This window comes from Magnolia sinica, chromosome 1 (assembly GCF_029962835.1).
Source record: "Magnolia sinica isolate HGM2019 chromosome 1, MsV1, whole genome shotgun sequence".
In the NCBI taxonomy this organism is placed as follows: domain Eukaryota; kingdom Viridiplantae; phylum Streptophyta; class Magnoliopsida; order Magnoliales; family Magnoliaceae; genus Magnolia; species Magnolia sinica.
The window spans coordinates 124,248,965-124,268,289 of record NC_080573.1 but is presented as its reverse complement, the minus strand read 5'-3'; the positions used below and the strand labels follow the sequence as shown (position 1 = coordinate 124,268,289).

Here is a 19,325-nt window from a genome sequence, read left to right as displayed (position 1 = left end):
CTGAAATTATATTTGTTTCATTTTTGGGCTCATGTCCTGGAATGATATGTAAAAACGGATGTGCGGCGTGGATATACAATAAATACGTCAAGGTGGGACCCACGGTCAGCACCGCACCCACGTCGCCGGTTCTGGGTCTCATCCAAGTCGCGCCCAAATGGAGGGTGACCCTTTTGGACGGATTGGATGTGCCCACCCACCGTGTTGTAGAATGAGATTATTCTACAGCAGTTGCAGAGTATCTGGTCTCATTTTTTTGTTCCTGATGCATCTGAACCGTTAACCATTAATTTGGAAAGTTTAGATTGAATTACTCATGAAATTTCCAAGTGTCTGCATATCATCGCACTCCGCCCGAGTATTAAAGTTGTTGTCCTATACGTCTACCAACTTCTACCAGGAAAACCATTTGAAGGGGTGGCGGTCGCGTGGACCGAATTTTAATATATAATAAGAGTACGATTTCGCCTCTGTGGCTACTCACGGTCCAGCGTCTGTCCCCACCCATAGCGGATCAGTGCTTTAATGATCGGAACCGTCCATCTTGTGGACCCTATTCTATATGGCCCACCACAAGAAAATTACACTGACTGGATGATTTTCAGGATCACTTCCTGTAAATGAATTTAGAACACTCAAGAGTATATTTTTCAATGGCTCCAATTCAATTTACAAATCAAAGGTTACGATCATCATTGAAAAGTGATTAACGGATAATAGCTTAGGTAAGTACCGAGATTATGGGCAGTTAAAATCATCATAACATCTTAGAATGTGGGCCCCAGTGGGTGGCCACAAGCCGCGACAGAGGGTCTGTTCATCAGTGAGGATGGGTGTTAATACAATTCCCAGCTAAAATGCGAAATAATTAGCACGCGTCCATCGTGTTCGGGTATCTTGTGTAGAAGCAGTTAGACTGCTCAGTGCCGAATCCAAGCCTCTTATCAGCTGGGTCCCATCGTCTACATGACTTTCTTCAGAAATTAAAACGATCCGAGTATCAAGTGGGGCCGGGGTTAAATATAAATTGACTAATGCTCTAGGTTAAGTAATTTGTAAATAGGAAAAACATAAATGTAAACAGAATTAGAAAAAGAGGTTGCTTGCGTTTTGAGCTATCTCAACTTTTTCTCCACTCCCATCTATCTTTACAATTTCTACAAAAATTACTAAATGTATAAACAATTCAATATTAATATGCTGCCCCTAGCCATCATTTCCAGGTATTCTATTTAAACATTAATGGTGAGTTTCCAAATATAAAGTAGACCCCAAAATAATCATCCATGGATAAAACGGAAACGGATTGGCTACTATCACTGCCACCAGCCAATGGCTGGTGGTTGGTGCTCTGTGGGCCCCACTATGATGTATGTATTTCATCCATGCGGTCCATCTATTATTCCAGATCATTTTATGGTTTGAGACCAAAAATGAGGTATATCTAAATCCCAAGTGGACCACATTACAGGAAACAATGTTGAATGAGTGTCGACCATTAAAAACCTTTTGGGGGCCATAAAAGTTTTGGATCAAGATGATCTTTGTTTTTTTCCCTTCATCTGGGCATGTATGACCTAATCAACAGATTGGATGTCAAATAAACAGTACAGTGGGCCTTAGGAGGATTTTAATGGTGGATATCCAATCACTATTGTTTTCCTGTGGTGTGGTCTACCTGAGATTTAAATCCCTCTAATTTTTAATATATAGTCCTAAAATGATCTTTAAAAATAGATGAACCGAATGGATGAAACATATACATCATAGTAGAGCCCACATATCACCGACCATCAGCCACGGGGCTGGTGGAGGGGGAGTAGCGAATCCATTTCCGGATAAAACATATATATCATAGTGGGCCCCACAGAACCCTTGGCCGTCTCTAGCTAGGTCCAAGGTCCTGGTGTGGGTAGTACTCAATCCCGGTCCCATTCAAACATGTTCCGTTTATGTCAGGCAGGGATGTTATCCAAATAAATTAAATATAAGTTGGCTAGTCATTTCTAATTAAAATACTAAAATAATAAGTTATATGCTAATAAAATTAACAAAAACATGTATAAAGAATACTATTTTATCCATCAATAATATTTACTAAACTATTAAAAAATAACTAAACTACAACTCCTGAAGTATTTGAGCAAGAGCTTACCGACTTTGACAAAATATAAAGTCAATTAACATAGATGGACATGATATAATCTCGTTGCACATTTAATGTCACTCAACACTCTAGAGTTGAATATGAGTATGACATATACTAGTATTTAATATTTTAATTAAAATATTATTAGTTATACAAATTAACAAAAATGCCTTTCAGTAATTAGGTAAATGGATATGAATTGACCCACTTAAAAAGTTGGGTGATTGGATAATCGAGTGATTGGGTAATGTTTTTTTAATCAGATAAAAATCCATACTGTTATATGATATTATATATATATATATATAGTGATAGAAATGCACCACTGGATAAAAATGTGCATGTGGCCCACCTGATCAATGGACGAGTCAGTGAGCTGATACTGCACACTTGCTGCAAATTACTTCTACAATCTAGACTGGCATGGGCAGCCCGACCTCACCCAACACGGTGGGCCTGAATGTGGGGCACCTTGATGCATGCATTGTATATCCATGCTGTCCATACGTTTTGTTAGCTTGTTTTAAATTGCGAGCTCAAAAATGAGTACACTCAAACATCAAGTGGACCACACAATAGGAAACAATGGCGATTGAATGTCTACTATTAAAAACTTTCAAAGGCCTATCGTAATGTCTACTGTAGCCATCCAACCTGTTGATAAAGTCACACCAACCTGGATGATGTGGAAAAACAAGAAACGGCCTGGTCTAAAATTTTTGTGGCTGGCAAAAAGTTTTGAATGATCAATTACCACTTTCCTATGGTGTGTTCCACCTAAGACTTGGATTTACTTTATTTTTGGGTTCATACTCTCAAATGAGGTGTCCAAATGGATCAACAACATGGGTATACAATACATACATCAGGGTTGCACCTTATCTGTGGGCATTGGGACTTAGGAGGTGGATTTCCTGAAGACCCAACCAAGGATATATCCCTTGTGGTAGGTAGTTTATGGTCCACCATGATGTATGCATTGTATATCCATGTGTTCCCTCATTTTAGGGCATGAGCCCAAAATTAAAATTTATCCAAAGCTCAAGTGGGCCATGCTAAAATAAATAATGGAGATAATAAGTTAATAACACCCACAACAATGTTTATTTGTCCTCCAATCTACTTACGAGGTTACACAAACCTAGATGAAAGGAAAACACAAATATTCCTGCTTTACACAAACCTAGATGAAAGGAAAACACATATATTCCCGCTTTAAAGCAAGATGACAAAATAAATAAAACATGACCTAAAATAAGATGACAAAACAAATTAAACATGCATCACATTCACAATGGGCCCACAGTAAGCAACCGACCTTCTCTCCAACTGTGGAAACAAAAGACAATTAATGGTGATGGGTGTAAAATGAGAAAGTAACTGACAGAATCGTCTCATTATCCTATTTTTAAAATACATTCCATTTTGGCTGGTGCAGGTACATACGGGGACTGGGTAGATACATCACTTTATCAGGTATTCCCTGGAGGATGGCTTTACCACGTGCTTGGGTCATGCACTCACACTAGTGGTTGTTCTTTTTTTCCTCTTTGACAGAGCCCACCTGATGGACTGGATAAATATCATGATAGGCTTCTAGCGGGATTGCATTTGGGTTCTGAACTTGACCGGACCAAGGCTGAGGGGTCCACCAAGGCGACTCCCAGTCCATTTTTTGCAAGAGGGTTTCAACCTACCTGGGACTTTCAAGTGGTTGCAATCTTGACTGTGGGGCCCACCTTGATATATGTGTTGAATATTCATATCATTCGTTCATTTTGCCAGCTCATTTTAAGGCATAGCCATTGAAATGAAGCAGATGGGAATGAATTCCCACGTTAAAAACTACTTGGAGCCATGAGTTTTGGATAAATCAGCTATTTATGCCTTTCCTTCGTCCTGGTCTGTCCGGCCCAATCCATAGGTTAGATGGCAAATAAACATTAAGTGGGCCTAGGAAGTTTTTAGTTGTGGGCGTTGAATCACCACTGTTTTCTAATAGTGTGGTCCACATGAGATGTGGATTTGCCTCGTTTTTTGGATCATTTATTATTTCAAATGAGCTGGAAATACAGATGGACGGCGTGGATATACAACGCACACATGAGGTGGACCCCACCATCAAGGTCACACCCATCGCAGCTAAACGGCGTCCTCAACCGTGGGCGTTCCACGTGGCGTGGCTCACTTGAGCTTAGATCGGTCCATTTTTCGGGATCACATCCTACATGAGCCGGGCCCAAATGATGTGTGGAGCGGATGTCATTCACATTTCAAAGTGGGTCCCACGGGCTTTTTTTTCCTTCCCGGGCTCCTAACAACTGTGGTGGGAAAATCACATCCCTAATCTTTTCCGCATCAACGCAGCAGTCGGAAGTAGAAGGGGCAGATTCAGAACTGATTGTTCTACCCAAACTAAAAGCTCTCTCAAATCCAATCACAACCGTCGAATATCCAATCACAGCCCTCAAATGGTATGATGTTGAATGCATGGAAATTGTATCAGAAATGCCTGGCCGTCCATCCTGTCAAGACCCAGATCATCAGCTCCGGTGTCCTCTGGGGCATAGGAGATGTTGCTGCTCAGACCATCTCCCATTCCACCCTCCAAAAACACCCTCTCAACAGCACTGTAATGCTTCCTTTTCTTCTCTCTTCTTTTTCTTCCTTTTTCCCCCTTTTTACAGTCACTGGATTCTCATCACTACCTTGCTTTTCTTCTTCTTTCAAGAAATGGGCATATGTTCTTTTGATTGTTTGATCAAATTCATCGTTATCGATATCTTAATTTGATTCTTGCTTTCGTGAATCTTGCTTTGATTATATTATGTTGAATGGGTTTTTGTTTTATCCTTTTCTTTTTAATATAGGATCCTCCACCAAGGATATGTATCACCAGGTTTTCAGTTTGTGCATGTGGGGCCCCATGATCCTGTGATCCAGACCGTTGGTTTGATTGCCCACACCGTGGATGGACCATGCCCAAAGAAATATCCCAATTGGAAGATCCCTGCCGCCAATTCTGGCGCCTTTCTATTCAGTTGAATGTGGACGGTTGCTGTATTTCTATTCATAATTATCTATTTACGGGCAGCAAATTGGATGCTTCGATTGTTCCAACCGGGACGATTTTTGTTGCACTGTCTATCTACGGCAGGACCCAGGCAGCGGAATGGCTTCTGGATTGGTGAGTCGTGGTCCTGCTTGTGGAAACTGGAAAATGGGGTATTCTATTTCCTTTAGGGATCGTTTGGATGCCTATAAGTGGCGCTAGTTGTAAATGATTTACAGGGAAATCATTTACTCTATGCATTTGGATGACCTTTTTTGCCTGTAAATCATTTACAGGCTGTAAATGATTTACAGCATTTAACCCCATCTCATTTACAGGAAAAAGGGTAGGATTTCATTTACAGGCTCTCCATTTACAGCTTAACCGCCAGATTTTCAAATTTTGGCTCTCCATTTAAAGGACTAGAACCATTTACAGGCTATCCAAACACAGACAATCATTTACCTGTAAATCATTTACAGCTTAAGCCAAACAAGATAGGCTGTAAATGGTTTACACCTGTAAATCATTTACAGGCATCAAATGACCCCTTATGCTTTGAGTAATCAACAATTGTACATTTTTTTCTTGTGTGTTTTTATTAATATCTTGCATTGATTTGTCCCTTCACAAGTTCGGTATCAATTTCTTTTTCTTTTAAGCATAATTATTATGGTATTTTAATGAGTCTAATCTTTTGATCCTTTCTTTCTGGTTGTGCTTGGTTGCACCAAATATCATGATATTTCATGACATTTTGCGTTGAATTAGACTGATTAATCATGAAATATCATGATATGTGGTGCAATCAAATGAACCTAAATTATCGCTGTTTGTTCATCATCCTCTCTTCTTCTTGCTTTTATGTTGTCCATTGAATTCTTTTAGTATCTTTCTTGGATTCTAAGTCGTGAATATTTCTTCTTCATCTTCCTCTTACATATAATCATGACTGCTTTATCAGTTTCCTACTCTGATTATCTCTTTTGAGTTACCGGTATCACTCCTTTTTCATGTTTTGCTTTGCATGTTTCTCTTTTCCATTTCGACTTTTTCGGTTATTGAAGTTTGTGTTTATTAGTTGTTTTCTTTTAAATTTGTTCTATTATTGGTTGAGTTTACATTTGGAATATTGTGGGAGAGAATCACCCCTACATTCTAATACCCTTTAGTCTTCATTATCTGAATTTCTTTTCCCACTGACTCCACTTTGCTTGTAGATTTTCATTATTAGTGATTTGTTGCTTGTTTTCCAATACCCTTTCTTGTACTTCATCTATTTGAATATACACTTCTATATTTAAGATAAAGCCTAGAGTATTTGTCACTTTCTCTCACATAACTTATCAATAACTTGCTTTTTGTACACGAGACTAATGTGGATGAGATCTGGACCAATCATCAGGTAGCTTTACTTTGGATGTGCCATATTCCAAAATTCACACGATTGGTCAGTTGTGACCCTTGAATTGGAGGGGTTTTTAGGAGAGAGATGGAAGGTTGAAGGAACTTTGTTTGACTTCTTTCATGACTGTTTATTTCAAGGTTTGAAATGGGTCTTTACATAACGTATCGTTCACCTCTGATACCGTTACATATCACCCTGTATCCCTGTATTGGGCTGTTTCTGGCCAATACGGGGCTGATACAGCTGTATCGTTCATGGGAATACCAGTACGAATTGGTTGATACGTACCAGTTTTGAATGATACTTTAAACCTTGGTCTATTTCCTTTTCCCAAGATTCCCCAATAGAATGGTTAGGATTGTTAGATCGGTGTGACTTTTGGGTATGGCCCACCTGGGACAATCTACCTTATGATTGGTTTAGATCTCGTGCATGTTTTCCACACGTACGAATAGCAAGTCATTAATAAGTGAAGTGAAAGAAAGTGATAGACACCATAGTCTCTCCCTCTATTTAATTTAGTAATGTCCTGTGGTTCTTGAACTTTCATTTCGATGACCTTTCTATTTGGGTTTCTTTTATTCATTTCCATTTCTGGCCATTAATCCCTCTATGCTATTATTTTTGCATTTGGTTAAAGGCATACTTTGATGTTTTTGCTTCTTTTTTTTTCCTTTCTTTCTTTCTTCAGTCTATCTGTTTCCTTTTGTTTCTCTCCCTTGCAATTCCCAACATCTTATATCTTAAACTTTTCCCACGCCTTTAGCCTTTCATGTACCCCTTTTGTCTCACTTTGTTCCCTTTATATTGATTTTTCTTTTCAGTTCATAACCGTATAACTTTGGTCTGCCTACTGATTTTTCATCTCTCATTTTTCATTTACATGATTTTCACGGTGTGCCATATATTTTGCCCAATCTGTAAAACTAAAGGGTTCTACAAAAAACTGGCTAATTATATGGAATTTACATTCCGGTATGTTTTTCAAAAAGTTTTTAAAAAAGCTACCTCATTAATCTATATAATTATTATTCCACCACATTCTGTTACATTTCTAACGTTTGGGTTGGCGTACAAGCAAGTGGGTTGGCTACTTTGGTGGGCCCCTCTGCGGTGTTTATGTAAACCAGATGAATCACCTCATGTTAGGCCAAGGGCCCAAAAATCACCCCCATCTATGATTCAGATGGACCATACGATTGGAAACAGTGTACAGGGCAATGATCCCCCTCCAAACTGTTTCCCTCGGTATGGCCCACCTGTTTCTAACCATCTAATTGTATTGTAACATGAAGGGCTCATTTAAACATGAAGCATCAGTTGCTAGACGGCGGGCTCCACCTGTAGCATGGTTGCATGCACCATCTTCTCACATGTGCTACACATTCCCAGTTAATTACCCCTTCCAATTGTGCTACTTCATCAATAAGCACACCGCTATTATAATTATACCTGATCATGAATTTCACCTGTAGACAGGCAGAATCAGTTTCCGTCATCTTAATAAATGATCATCCATCATATATAAATAAATAAATAAAATGATCATGCATTCTTAGTTGTATCATAGACATCATTCTTTTGGAACCTTCTTGTAGTGTCATGGATCCTGAATTGTAATCAAGTTATGACCACACTGACTGTTTACAGAGACTGCGCACTTTTCCTCATCTTTCTTCATACAGTAACATAGTTTAGCAGTTTTTGGTTGTAATATCATGGTTGCACGGACAATATAGTTGGTAGAGGGGCCATTAGAGCTTGGCTAAGCCCACACATACCTCTAGATATTGCCACAGGTGCCAACTTGTGTGGGGCATCCGAACCGTGAATGAGGTGGCCCAACATGGTAAATGTCTTGGCCCAAAAATCAGGCCAGTCAACTCATTAGGCAGAGTAAGTCCCCTTTGAGAGATGATAGTCAAGTATCAGGTCAGAGCAAAGGATTGTAGTGTGGGCCATTGCATTCATCGTGAACCCAACTAATAGCCATTTGGACCCCTAACACAGCCATCAAAAAGCAAGTTAAAAGTAGATTTTTTTACTTTAAAAAACTGGGGGTACAAGTGGTTTGGCATTGCCTTGGCCCGCATCCTGCTGCCATTGCCATTTTCAATCAAATGTGGGGACCACCTCCTGAGGAGGAGGATGTGGGGACCACCTCCAGAGATGCCTTGGAAGCCTCCTGATCATTAGGGGAAGGTGCCAGATTGGCAGCATTATTTTTGCATCACTGTTTCACTTCTTTACAATATGTGGGGCGCACTTTGCCGGTTATCCTGGTTGCATGATTAGTGTGGTGAGGATATGTGCCATGTCGGGGACATTGTTATTGATGCTACTTTGGCAATTCCTTGCATCAAACAGAAACTGCTAACTGTACTATGCATATCCTGGTCAAAGTGCCAGAGCTATGCTAATGCTACTAACATTGACCTGGCAAACACTTATGAAATGACTCAAAATGTTCTAGAACCTTAGCAAAAGGTGTATGCATGGTTTCCACTAACTCTGGGAGCAGTTTCAAACCTATAAATACCCCCTAGCCCTCCACTCTCAGAACCTTAAGCTTTACCTATATTTCTTTCTCCTCCTCCCTCTTCCACACTAAACCCTAAAATCCCAGGAAAAAAAAAAAATCTAAAACCTAGAAGGAAGACGGAGCTCAAGTTAGGCAGATGAGGATGCCTCTCAATGAGATCATTCTAGTTCCAGCTTTAGTTTTTGTTGTCTAGTTTATATTCTAGTTTAATCGTTGATTAGTTATCCCTTTGCTCACTTAATTTACTAATGGAAGTGCATGCATTCTTTCCATAAAAAATCCCACATGGGAGTTGTTAATTGACCCTTGAACGCAAATAGGCAGTGTCTTGATGGTGTCATCATGAACCCTTTTTTCCACTAAAAAGAAATCACTCACTCAATCATTACACTGTCTTTAAAATAGCATGTTTCTGACGTGGGAGTTGATCTATCTCTGAAAGCAAACAGGCAGCGTCTTAATGTCCCTGTTAGAAGCATCTTTTCAGAACTCAATCGCTTACATATATTAGATTCATCAAAATCTTAAACTTCTTGTTGATCTACATGCATTATAATTTCCATGGAAATCAGCCTTTGGAACTGATTTCTATGACCACTGAAGCCGAAGTGAGATGGATTGGATACCCTTAAAAAGGCATAAGCGATCAATATTGTCCCTTTTAGTTTAGTTTATTTTATTTCCCCACTTTAAATGCTCATAGCGCAATTTAGTCGTTTAAATCTGTTGGTTTGATATCTAGTAGCCGGTAATACCCACTTTGAAGTTTATGTTGCATTCTATCTCATCGAATCAAGCTGCTACGTAGGGCTGTCAATGGGCCGGGCTTGAACTGGAGTATCAGGTCCGCAGGCCAGGTTCAGGCTTAAAAATGCTGCCCGTTTTTCTAGCAGGCCGGGCTTGGACTTAGCAATTCAAAAGCCCGTTAGCCTGGCCCTTTTGCATTTTAAAATTTTAAAATTTTTAAATATTTCATTTAAATTTACCCTCCCCAAAGTGCCCTCCTCTCAAATTTTCCCTTTTAAATTCTTTTAAAATTCATCTTTTAATCTACCTCTCTCAAAATTCAATGGCATCAACTATCTGGCCAAAACACCTTGTTTTCCTTGTGTTGCAATTGCTCTCTCTAATCTCTTTCTTCCATTCGTCCTATGCTGCGAGGAAGCTCCCATCCTTGGTCCCAAATCAGCTTCTCCTCTTGCAATACCGCCACGGCCCACTTCTCTGTCCCCATCTCCCTTAATTTCATTTGGTAATGCAAGTTCAAGCCATCCCAGTGGGCCATTGTAACCAACTTCCTCTCCTTCGAAATCCCAAAACCACCACCCTACCGACGTTTCTTTTTTTGGGGAAACAAGTCCTCGACGAGAGCTGCTCCCTGGGAAAATCCCTCACATCCGGCCAGATCGTGCGGCTGGCAGCGAAAGGGCCGGTGCAGGACCTACGGGTCTTCTCCGACAGCCATCCTCACCCAAATACTCCCAGGTTAATAGACAATTATATGGTTGTCATTGCCATTCAGTCTTTTCTTTCTTTCTTTCTTCTTCTTCTTTTTATTTTATTTTATTTTTTATTTTTATTTTATTATTATTATTATTTTTAGGAAGATAGAGAAGAAGAGGAAGAAGAAGCAAGGCCACCTCGGGCCAGGCCCTGTAATAGCAATTCAGGCCGAGCTTGGGTTGGACTATTTTGGTTTGTCAAGGGCCCGGGCTGGGTTTGGGCTTAGATTTAAAAATACGGGCCGGGCTTGGGCGGAGCTTGGCCTGGCCCTAACCTGGCCCATTGACACCCTTTCTGCTACACCTACTTGGTTGTGCATAGGGCTGTACATGAGCCAAGCTAGCTTGAAAAGCTCCCTCGGCTTGGCTCGATCTAGCTCGACTTGACTCGACTCGACTCGAACGACGATTTAAGGCAAGCCAAGATTCATATGACCCAACTCGTTTTGAAAACGAGCCGAGTTCGAACATAGTGGAGCTTGACTTGACTCGACTCGAACATGGCACAGCTTGAAGCTCGAGCTAGGCTCGACTCAAATATATATTATTATATATTATATTATATTATATTATATTTAAAAATTAAAAAAATTAAAACTTAAACCCTACCCTCTCTCTCTCTCTCTCTCTCTCTCAGCCACTCACTCGAGCTTAACTCAGCGTTTGTCTAACTTGTCTCAGTCGTATGGCCTGCACTCGCCTGAGCTCTCCCCCCCCCCCCCCCCCCTCTCTCTCTCTCCCTCAGCACCAACAACAAGGTACCCTCTATGGCTCTATCTAATATTATATATATATTATTAATTGAATATTTTGTTTAGGGGTTGGGTTGAGTCGGGTGCAGGTTGGGTCGGGTTGCTGGGTTGAGTTAGGTGTAAGTTGGATGCTGGGTTGGGTCGGGTTAGGAGCAAGCTCGACTTGACTCGATCCACTAGCTCGCAATACGCTCAACTCAAAAGGTTTGGCAAGCAAGCCAAGATCCAATGGTAAGCTCGAGGCCGAGCTCGAGCTCGAACTTGAGGAGAGCACGGACGAGCCAAGCAAAGCTTGGCCCACCTCGACTCGACTCGGCTCGATGTACAGCCCTAGTTATGCATTAAGACTGAGATCCACAAACATACCCATATAGGTGAGGTGATCTATTGAATGTTTTCTAGTTCGCTTGCGAGAAATCAAATGGTGGCGATGACAACTCTAAGACTAAAATCCAGTTGGATCAGTGGTCTTAAATTTTCTTTTTAGTGTGTTTTTGGACCAACCCAAAAATGCATGTCTTGGTGTTCCAAACATGTCGGGTTGGTAGGTAAGACCACGTGTCGAGGTAGAGGTATGTGAAGGCTTAACAACTCTTGGCCCTATGAACTACAGTGATAGTGCATTCATGTCTTAACTGATTGTAATATAATACCATTTTTTAAAAATGTGAGTTGAGGTTTAAAATGGATTTAGTTGTCAAACAGTTTGTGATTCATATGATGGTGATCTTTGGTGCACTTGACAGGAAGGAGGTGAAGAGTTCAAGATCAATTGGAAAAGGGTGGCTATCACTAGCATGTTTGGGTTTGGATTTGTTGGTCCTGTAGGCCATTTCTGGTTAGTGGTTCTCCCTAAGTTGCTGACACATTTCCCTCAACTTGTAGCATCATTTATGTACTATTGTATAATTCTTATGTGTTTCTAGTAATTCTAATACACTTTTTTATATGTTTGTGCATATAATTTTATGAACTAATACTTATGTTAATTATGTCCTTGACTGTACAAACTTACACTGCGTTAACACATATGAATATCAGAATCCATCATTAAATCAGTCGAAAGGTTGTAGGATTGGAGTGGCAATGTGCTGGGCCGAGCCAGGGCCTCTAAACTTGGCCAGAGGGCAGGCGTAGGCCAAAGATGAATGGCCCAGCCCATTGCCACCCCTAGCGTAGGGTAAATATACAACCCCAATATGGATGGTTGGATAATCCATGTCCTTTCAGTACCCTGGGATGGGCCTATCTTTGATCGGATGTCATGTCTAGCCTCAACCTGAAATATAAGATTTGTTGATTCAGCAGCGTATTTCTATTAATTTTTCCCTTTTTTTTAGAAATAAGTAATTCCATAAACAAAAGGTAAATGAGTAAAAGTAAAAGACTAAACAACCAGCAAACATTTACGTCCTGTTTGGTGGACGCCTAAAAATGAGTTGCTCTCATTTTAGTTATCAGTGACCGATGTTCGAAATATCGGTATTCGTTATGTATCGCATCCTTGGGATACAAATACGAATCAGTTATCACACGAGATATATTGTTTGTATCGGGTAATTTATCGCACTTTTTGGGAAACATTGGGAAAATGGTTGAATTTTTCAATGAAATTTCAGGGATTGTTAAAAAAGACCGTAACACACCTTTAAATCATACCATCTCAAAAAAGAAGTGCACATAATAGGTTTCCTTTGTTTAGGGTCCTAAGGTATGCGTTGTCTAATTGAACTAATGTAATAATATTCAAATTGAATGCCCAACATTTAGAGTGTATGTGATGATCATTTCATCAAACACTCCTAAATACTTCAAAATTAGTCTCAATTGACAGCTGGTTGAAGGAAAATTTCAAAAAAATAATAATAATTTAATAAAAAAATTTATTAAAATGATTTTTATTTTTCAAAAATTGATAAGGACTTAACAAATCAGTAGATTAGCCTTCATACATGCTTGATTTCATGTTTGGAGTGCAACATTGCAACCAATTTGGGAGAAATTGAGAAAATTTCAAATTTTCTCGAATTTTCCCCAAATCGGGCCACCTACACTCAAATTTTGAAATTAGTCTCAATTGACAGCTGGTTGAAGAAAAAAAAAAAAAAAAAAAACATGGAGAACCAATGGATATCGAAATCAAAGATCCAACTTTATGTTTTTTCATGCAAGACATGAAGAACCAATGGATTTGTAATTATTTGACACTGATTTAGCATAATTTCAACAGAAAAGGGATCGAAATTTGAAAATGCTCACCGCATCGAACATGTGGGATATATCGGCACTACCCGTGCGTTTCGTATCGTGCAAGCGGGATACAAGATGTATCGTAGGATATATCGGCCAATATCGTCAATATTTAAAACATTGGCAGTGACTATGTATTAGAGATCAGAGTTGATGCTAACTGTGATTATGCCATTAGAGATAAAGATCTCTAATACATAATTATTGTTAACTAATATGGGATCAACTCATCTATAGGCGTCTACCAAACAGAAACAAAGTTAAATGGGATCAACTCATTTATAAGTGTCTACCAAAGTAAGCAAACAGAAACATAGTTTTAAAGATTTACTAAAGCCAAGAGGGAGGGACGGAGGGAGGGAGGGAGGGAGAGCATGGCTAAAAAGGGAGGGAGATAGGGAGGGAGGGAGCACAACAAAGAGGGAGGGAGGGGCGGAGGGATGGAGAACACAACAAAAAAGGGTTTGGGATCAAAAGCCAAGCTATGATATCCAATCACACCCTCCTGAACACTTCATCCGGAAGCCTATGAAGGGAGGGAGGGAGAATATGGCAAAACAAGGCTTTAGGATCAAAAGCCAAGAAGTGTTTGGGGAGGTGTTTCTTTATGTTTAGGATCAACTTAAACTCATTTGTAAGCGTCTACTGAACAGAAACAGAGATTCAAAGATTTACTAAAACCGAGGGAGGGAGGGCAGCATTAGGTTCAAAGGCCAAGCTATGAGCCTATGACATTCAATCTCACCCTCCTGAACAATTCATCCAGAGGCCTATGCCAATTTTGGATACAAAGAATCCAGTCAATCAGTGTATGGTGAGGTGATTCTAGACAAGATTCTGCCAGTAGAAGAATCATAGCGTGTCATCCAAGAATCCATGTGCATGGTGGTGTTGCATTCTTCCAACATGCAATGGTATCCTCCTCAGAGAGGCAAAGAAAGGCTTTAGAATCAAAGCCTAAGCTATGGGGCCCCCAATCTCACTCTCCTGAACACTTGATCTGGAAGTCTATGCCGATAATCCAGTCAAGAAGGGTTTGGTGAGGTGATTCTATGTTTTAGGGTCCAAACGTTTAAACAAGACAAGAGAAGATTCTGCTAGAAGAAGAATCATGGCGTGTCATCCAAGAACCATGTGCATGGTGGTGTTGGATTCTTCCAGCATGCAATAGTATCATACTCAGAAAAATCTATGTAACAGAGGTACAAACACTCCACTTCTTCTGGGTGTTTGCAAGCTCGCTTCTCCCTTTGAAACATTGTGTTTATTTTCGATGCTATGCCATCACTGATTCTAGTTTCAGAAATAGGGTCTTGTCATTTGAGAAGCCTTGGGAGCTTCTTCTTTTCTTCTTCTTCTTCTTCTTTTTTTTTGGAGAGGTGGAGCATTTCTGTAACTGGTTCTTTTTTATTTCAAAAAGCAGCAAAAGTCTCAGTAACCTACTTGACCAAGATGCCTACTCATGGTGCAGAAACTATGTACGGTATGGATGTAGTCATCCTTAAATAAGTTGGAGATGATGTCACCCATGTACACATTTCAAACACCGTAGGTCTTGCCATCCTTCATGTTTGAAAGGTTAGAGTGCCTTATGTTGTTGCTCCAGTGGATTACCAAATATCCGGCCGGTCCACTGGTGAGGTGGGCCACCTTGTATAAAAATTGAAAACAATGGAGAGTTTAGATCAAACCCACCGACAATCTGATTCGTTGCACATGTGTGCCCTGCCAGATAAGTGCACCGGCCTATTTTCGTGTTAGGCAATCTTTGCTATGAGGATGACCTATGCAGAGCTTGGACCAGCTACATATGTGATGTGACATGTTGGGCATGTGCGATGGGGTTGGATGTTAACTGGAATGTTGTGGGATGCATTCCTATTTTCGTTCTTCACCTTGTAGGTATGAAGGCTTGGATCGATTCATAAGACTCCGGCTTCAACTGCAACCCAAGTCACTACGGTTTGTCACTGCAAAAGTGGCCACTGATGCGCTTATTTTTGGGCCCTTGGACCTATTTGCATTCTTCACATACATGGGGTTTTCAGCTGGGAGGAGCGCGGCTGAGGTGAAGGAAGACTTGAAGCGGGACTTCCTCCCAGCCTTTATTTTACAGGGAGGAGTGTGGCCCATAGTCCAGGTTGCGAATTTCCGATTCATTCCGGTGAGATATCAGCTTCTCTATGTAAATGTCCTTTGCTTGGTGGACAGCGCCTTCTTGTCATGGCTGGAGCAACAAAAGGATGCACCTTGGAAGCAGTGGTTCACATCTTTCCTGGCATTAGAAAAAAAAGAAGGCCAGGGTTGATTACTTCTATGGTTCTACCCCCCAATTGTTTGTATATTTTACAGATGTGCCACTTCATTTCCCTTCTGTTTTTCCCTCATCCAATGCAAATACATGCCAAAAGATTCATGTCTATTGTGGGATTTGTTGGAAGACCCTGAATCCCAACATGGGTTTTAAAAATGGGATTAATGGGATGTGATTTGAACTGCCTTGAAGCATTTGTACTTGCACAGACGGGTGGTTCCAAGGCTGTTTGGAAGCTTGTAGTATGCTCTTTGCTTTAGTTCAAAGTGCAGAGCAGAGACTGAATCACGCATGCACATCCAAGGTTTGTGTGCATGATAAATTCATCTGGCGATGTTGTGATCCTAATGTGGGACGTTTCATTTTTATTTATTTATTTATTTTTATCTTCAGTGCATTCTGATACAAATGCCTAGGCTCGGATGATACATTCATCCTGATATAAATGGAATACAATACCAAGGTCAATAGCATCGATGTTGCAAGTGAGTCAGGTGTCCCGTATCGGTATCGGTTGGCGTAACGGTGACCTTCAAAACCGATACGGATACGGGGCGTAACGGTGATACGGGGGCGTAACGGCCCGTAATGGCGCAAAATTTTTTTTTTGCCAAAAAAATATGAAAAAATATGGATTAAATCCGGAATATTCTAAGCATTCCAAATATGCATTCATTTATAAATTGGAACATGTTTATGGTGGTGTAACGGTCCACTCTTTAGTGAGAAGTTGTATCGGACTGTCTGATGAATTTATGAACCAGATAACCTGAATTTGACTACAAATTTCATATATTTAATTTTCTAACTATCTACTATCAATGATAGATATATTAGAATGAATGTAATATGAAAATATCTTACATTTAGGTGTTTGCAATTATTTTTGAGGGCTAAAATTCATGCGTAAATAGAAAAAAAATATAAAATGGCACCCCAAATATGTAAAATGCACATTAACATGTTATACTATGATTAACACATCATATGGCATCATTAAAACAGCAAAAGAATCATTAAAAAATGATTTTTCGAATTTTCAAAAAAAGGGCCGAAATAAATGCGTAAATAGAAAAAAATAAAAAAAAATAAAAAATGGCACCCCAAATATGTAAAATGCACATTAACATGTTCTACTATGATTAACACATCATATGGCATCATTAAAACAGCAAAAGAATCATTTAAAAATGGTTTTTCGAATTTTCAAAAAAAGGGCCGAAATAAATGCGTAAATAGAAAAAAATATTAAAAAATATAAAATGGCACCCCAAATCTGTAAAATGCATATTAACATGTTCTACTATGATTAACACATCATATGGCATCATTAAAACAGCAAAAGAATCATTAAAAAATGATTTTTCGAATTTTTAAAAAAAGGGCCAAAATAAATGCGTAAATAGAAAAAAATATAAAAAATATATAAAATGGAACCCCAAATATGTAAAATGCACATTAACATGTTCTACTATGATTAACACATCATATGACATCATTAAAACAGCAAAAGAATCATTTAAAAATGGTTTTTCGAATTTTCAAAAAAAGGGCCAAAATAAATGCGTAAATAGAAAAAAATATTAAAAAAATATAAAATGGCACCCCAAATCTGTAAAATGCACATTAACATGTTCTACTATGATTAATACATCAAATGGCATGATTAAAACAGCAAAACAACCATTAAAAACTGATTTTTCGAATTTTAAAAAAAGGGGCCAAAATTCATGCGTAAATAGAAAAAAATATTAAAAAATTATTAAATGGCACCCCAAATATGTAAAATGCACATTGACATGTTCTACTATGATTAACACATCATATGACATCATTAAAACACCAAAATATATTAAAAAAAGTATAAATACCTATTTTTGACGAATTTCTGAAAAATAGCCCACCGAGCTTTGATTCAAAAAAATCTATAATATAATGTGTTTTTCTATCAAATACCTAGCTAAGGTTGGTCGAAATTAGTAGTAGAATGAGTTAGAAACAGTTTGGAAGCAAGAGGTTTCAAAAAAACAGCAAAAACAGAGCTAAAAAAAAAATAAAAAAAAAAAAGTTACCGTTTCGGGCCCGTTACGGCCCGTTACGCCCCGTTACGGCCCGTATCGGCCGATACGGGTACAAAAAATCGAATCGGCCGTTTCGGCCCCGAAACGGGTAACGGTTCGTACCGTTACCGTTACGTATCGGCCGATACGTAACCGATTTGGCATACCATGTGACAGCATCGTATTGTTTATGTAGGGTGATAGAATCTAGATCGTATAGTGAAATCCATGAACTTACTGTCAAATTCATGGATTTGCACTGGGGATTTATCAAATCCCGAGTCCATTATCTGGAAGTCAAGGTTGGGTTTGGAAGCATTTATGGCAATGTTAAAGAATTTATTGCAGTATAATAAACTTTGATTGCTTCTAAGAAAGTTTCTCGTTAGATTTTAATGTCTTTAATTTATTGAGGGATTTAGATTTGTCCTGAATTCATCCATTCATGGGGGCATGGATTTGGGAAATATGAAGATTTAACAAATCCCAAATTTAAATAAATAAATAAACAAAAAAGAAAAAGAAAAAAGAAGCAAACAAACAAGCAAGGGAGATTTGAAATCCGTGTCCAAATCCCTCACTTGGAACAAAACAGTATTCTGAACTTTGCATTCTACACGGGCTATGGCTTTCTACAAGCGGGACTCTCGTGGGTCAGTAATCCCAGCCATTGATTGATTTGATGTTCCTCTTGAATGTCAACTGGTGCTGTATTTTCTTCCATAACTGTCTATTTGTTGGGTGAAGAGTTGGTGGATTCTCCCTTTTTTCCCATATGGGAGATTTTTAATTCGCGGCCCATCACATCAACGGTTTGAACACTGAACCATGGGCTCCCCCTGTGCAGTACAGAAATTGGGCTTGTGCATTGTACTATTCCCTTTTCTTTTTCTTTTTTTTTTCTTTTTTTTTTGAAAAAATACATTAAGATGTGCTCTCTAATCTGTTGTCAGCTGTGTTGTAATTAGTAGGTTGATGATTAAGCTGCGAGTTTCTTAGCATTAAAGAAAAAGACTGCCTGCATGGCAGTTAGCAACTTCATAAAGTGAAAATGACCATTCTACCCTATTGTAACAATACTGTACAACACAGAATATGAGGTACGCCTGTTCGAGATTACAAGCAAATGCGATGCACATGGTCATCAAAGGTGGGCCCCACAAGCTCTGTCACATGGGGATTTTTAATAGATGCTCTACGTGTAGGTTACATGCATGCAAAGTGGCGCTAACTATATGAAGTATTCGAAAGAACAATATTACTTCTGGTAAAATCAATTATAGTTTTCATGTCTAA

At 39.2% G+C, this 19,325-nt stretch overlaps 1 protein-coding gene across 1 annotated transcript; it reads left to right on the top strand.

The window, feature by feature from the left end:
• The first annotated feature begins 4,458 nt into the window (after nt 1-4,458).
• LOC131256803 (uncharacterized) lies at nt 4,459-16,163 on the top strand. The gene is made up of 3 exons (XM_058257845.1): nt 4,459-4,781; nt 12,152-12,243; nt 15,558-16,163. Exons 1-3 carry the CDS (start codon nt 4,626-4,628, stop codon nt 15,961-15,963), a joined length of 654 nt encoding a protein of 217 aa, XP_058113828.1. The 5' UTR covers nt 4,459-4,625; the 3' UTR covers nt 15,964-16,163.
• Nucleotides 16,164-19,325: the final 3,162 nt, after the last annotated feature.

Bases quoted from the DNA above. Each gene is read 5' to 3' on its own strand.
- LOC131256803 (XM_058257845.1), top strand. From the start codon at position 4,626: ATGATGTTGAATGCATGGAAATTGTATCAGAAATGCCTGGCCGTCCAT. The intron at 4,782-12,151 runs GTAATGCTTCCT...TGCACTTGACAG, and splicing joins AACACCCTCTCAACAGCACT to GAAGGAGGTGAAGAGTTCAA. The intron at 12,244-15,557 runs GTTAGTGGTTCT...TTCACCTTGTAG, and splicing joins GGTCCTGTAGGCCATTTCTG to GTATGAAGGCTTGGATCGAT.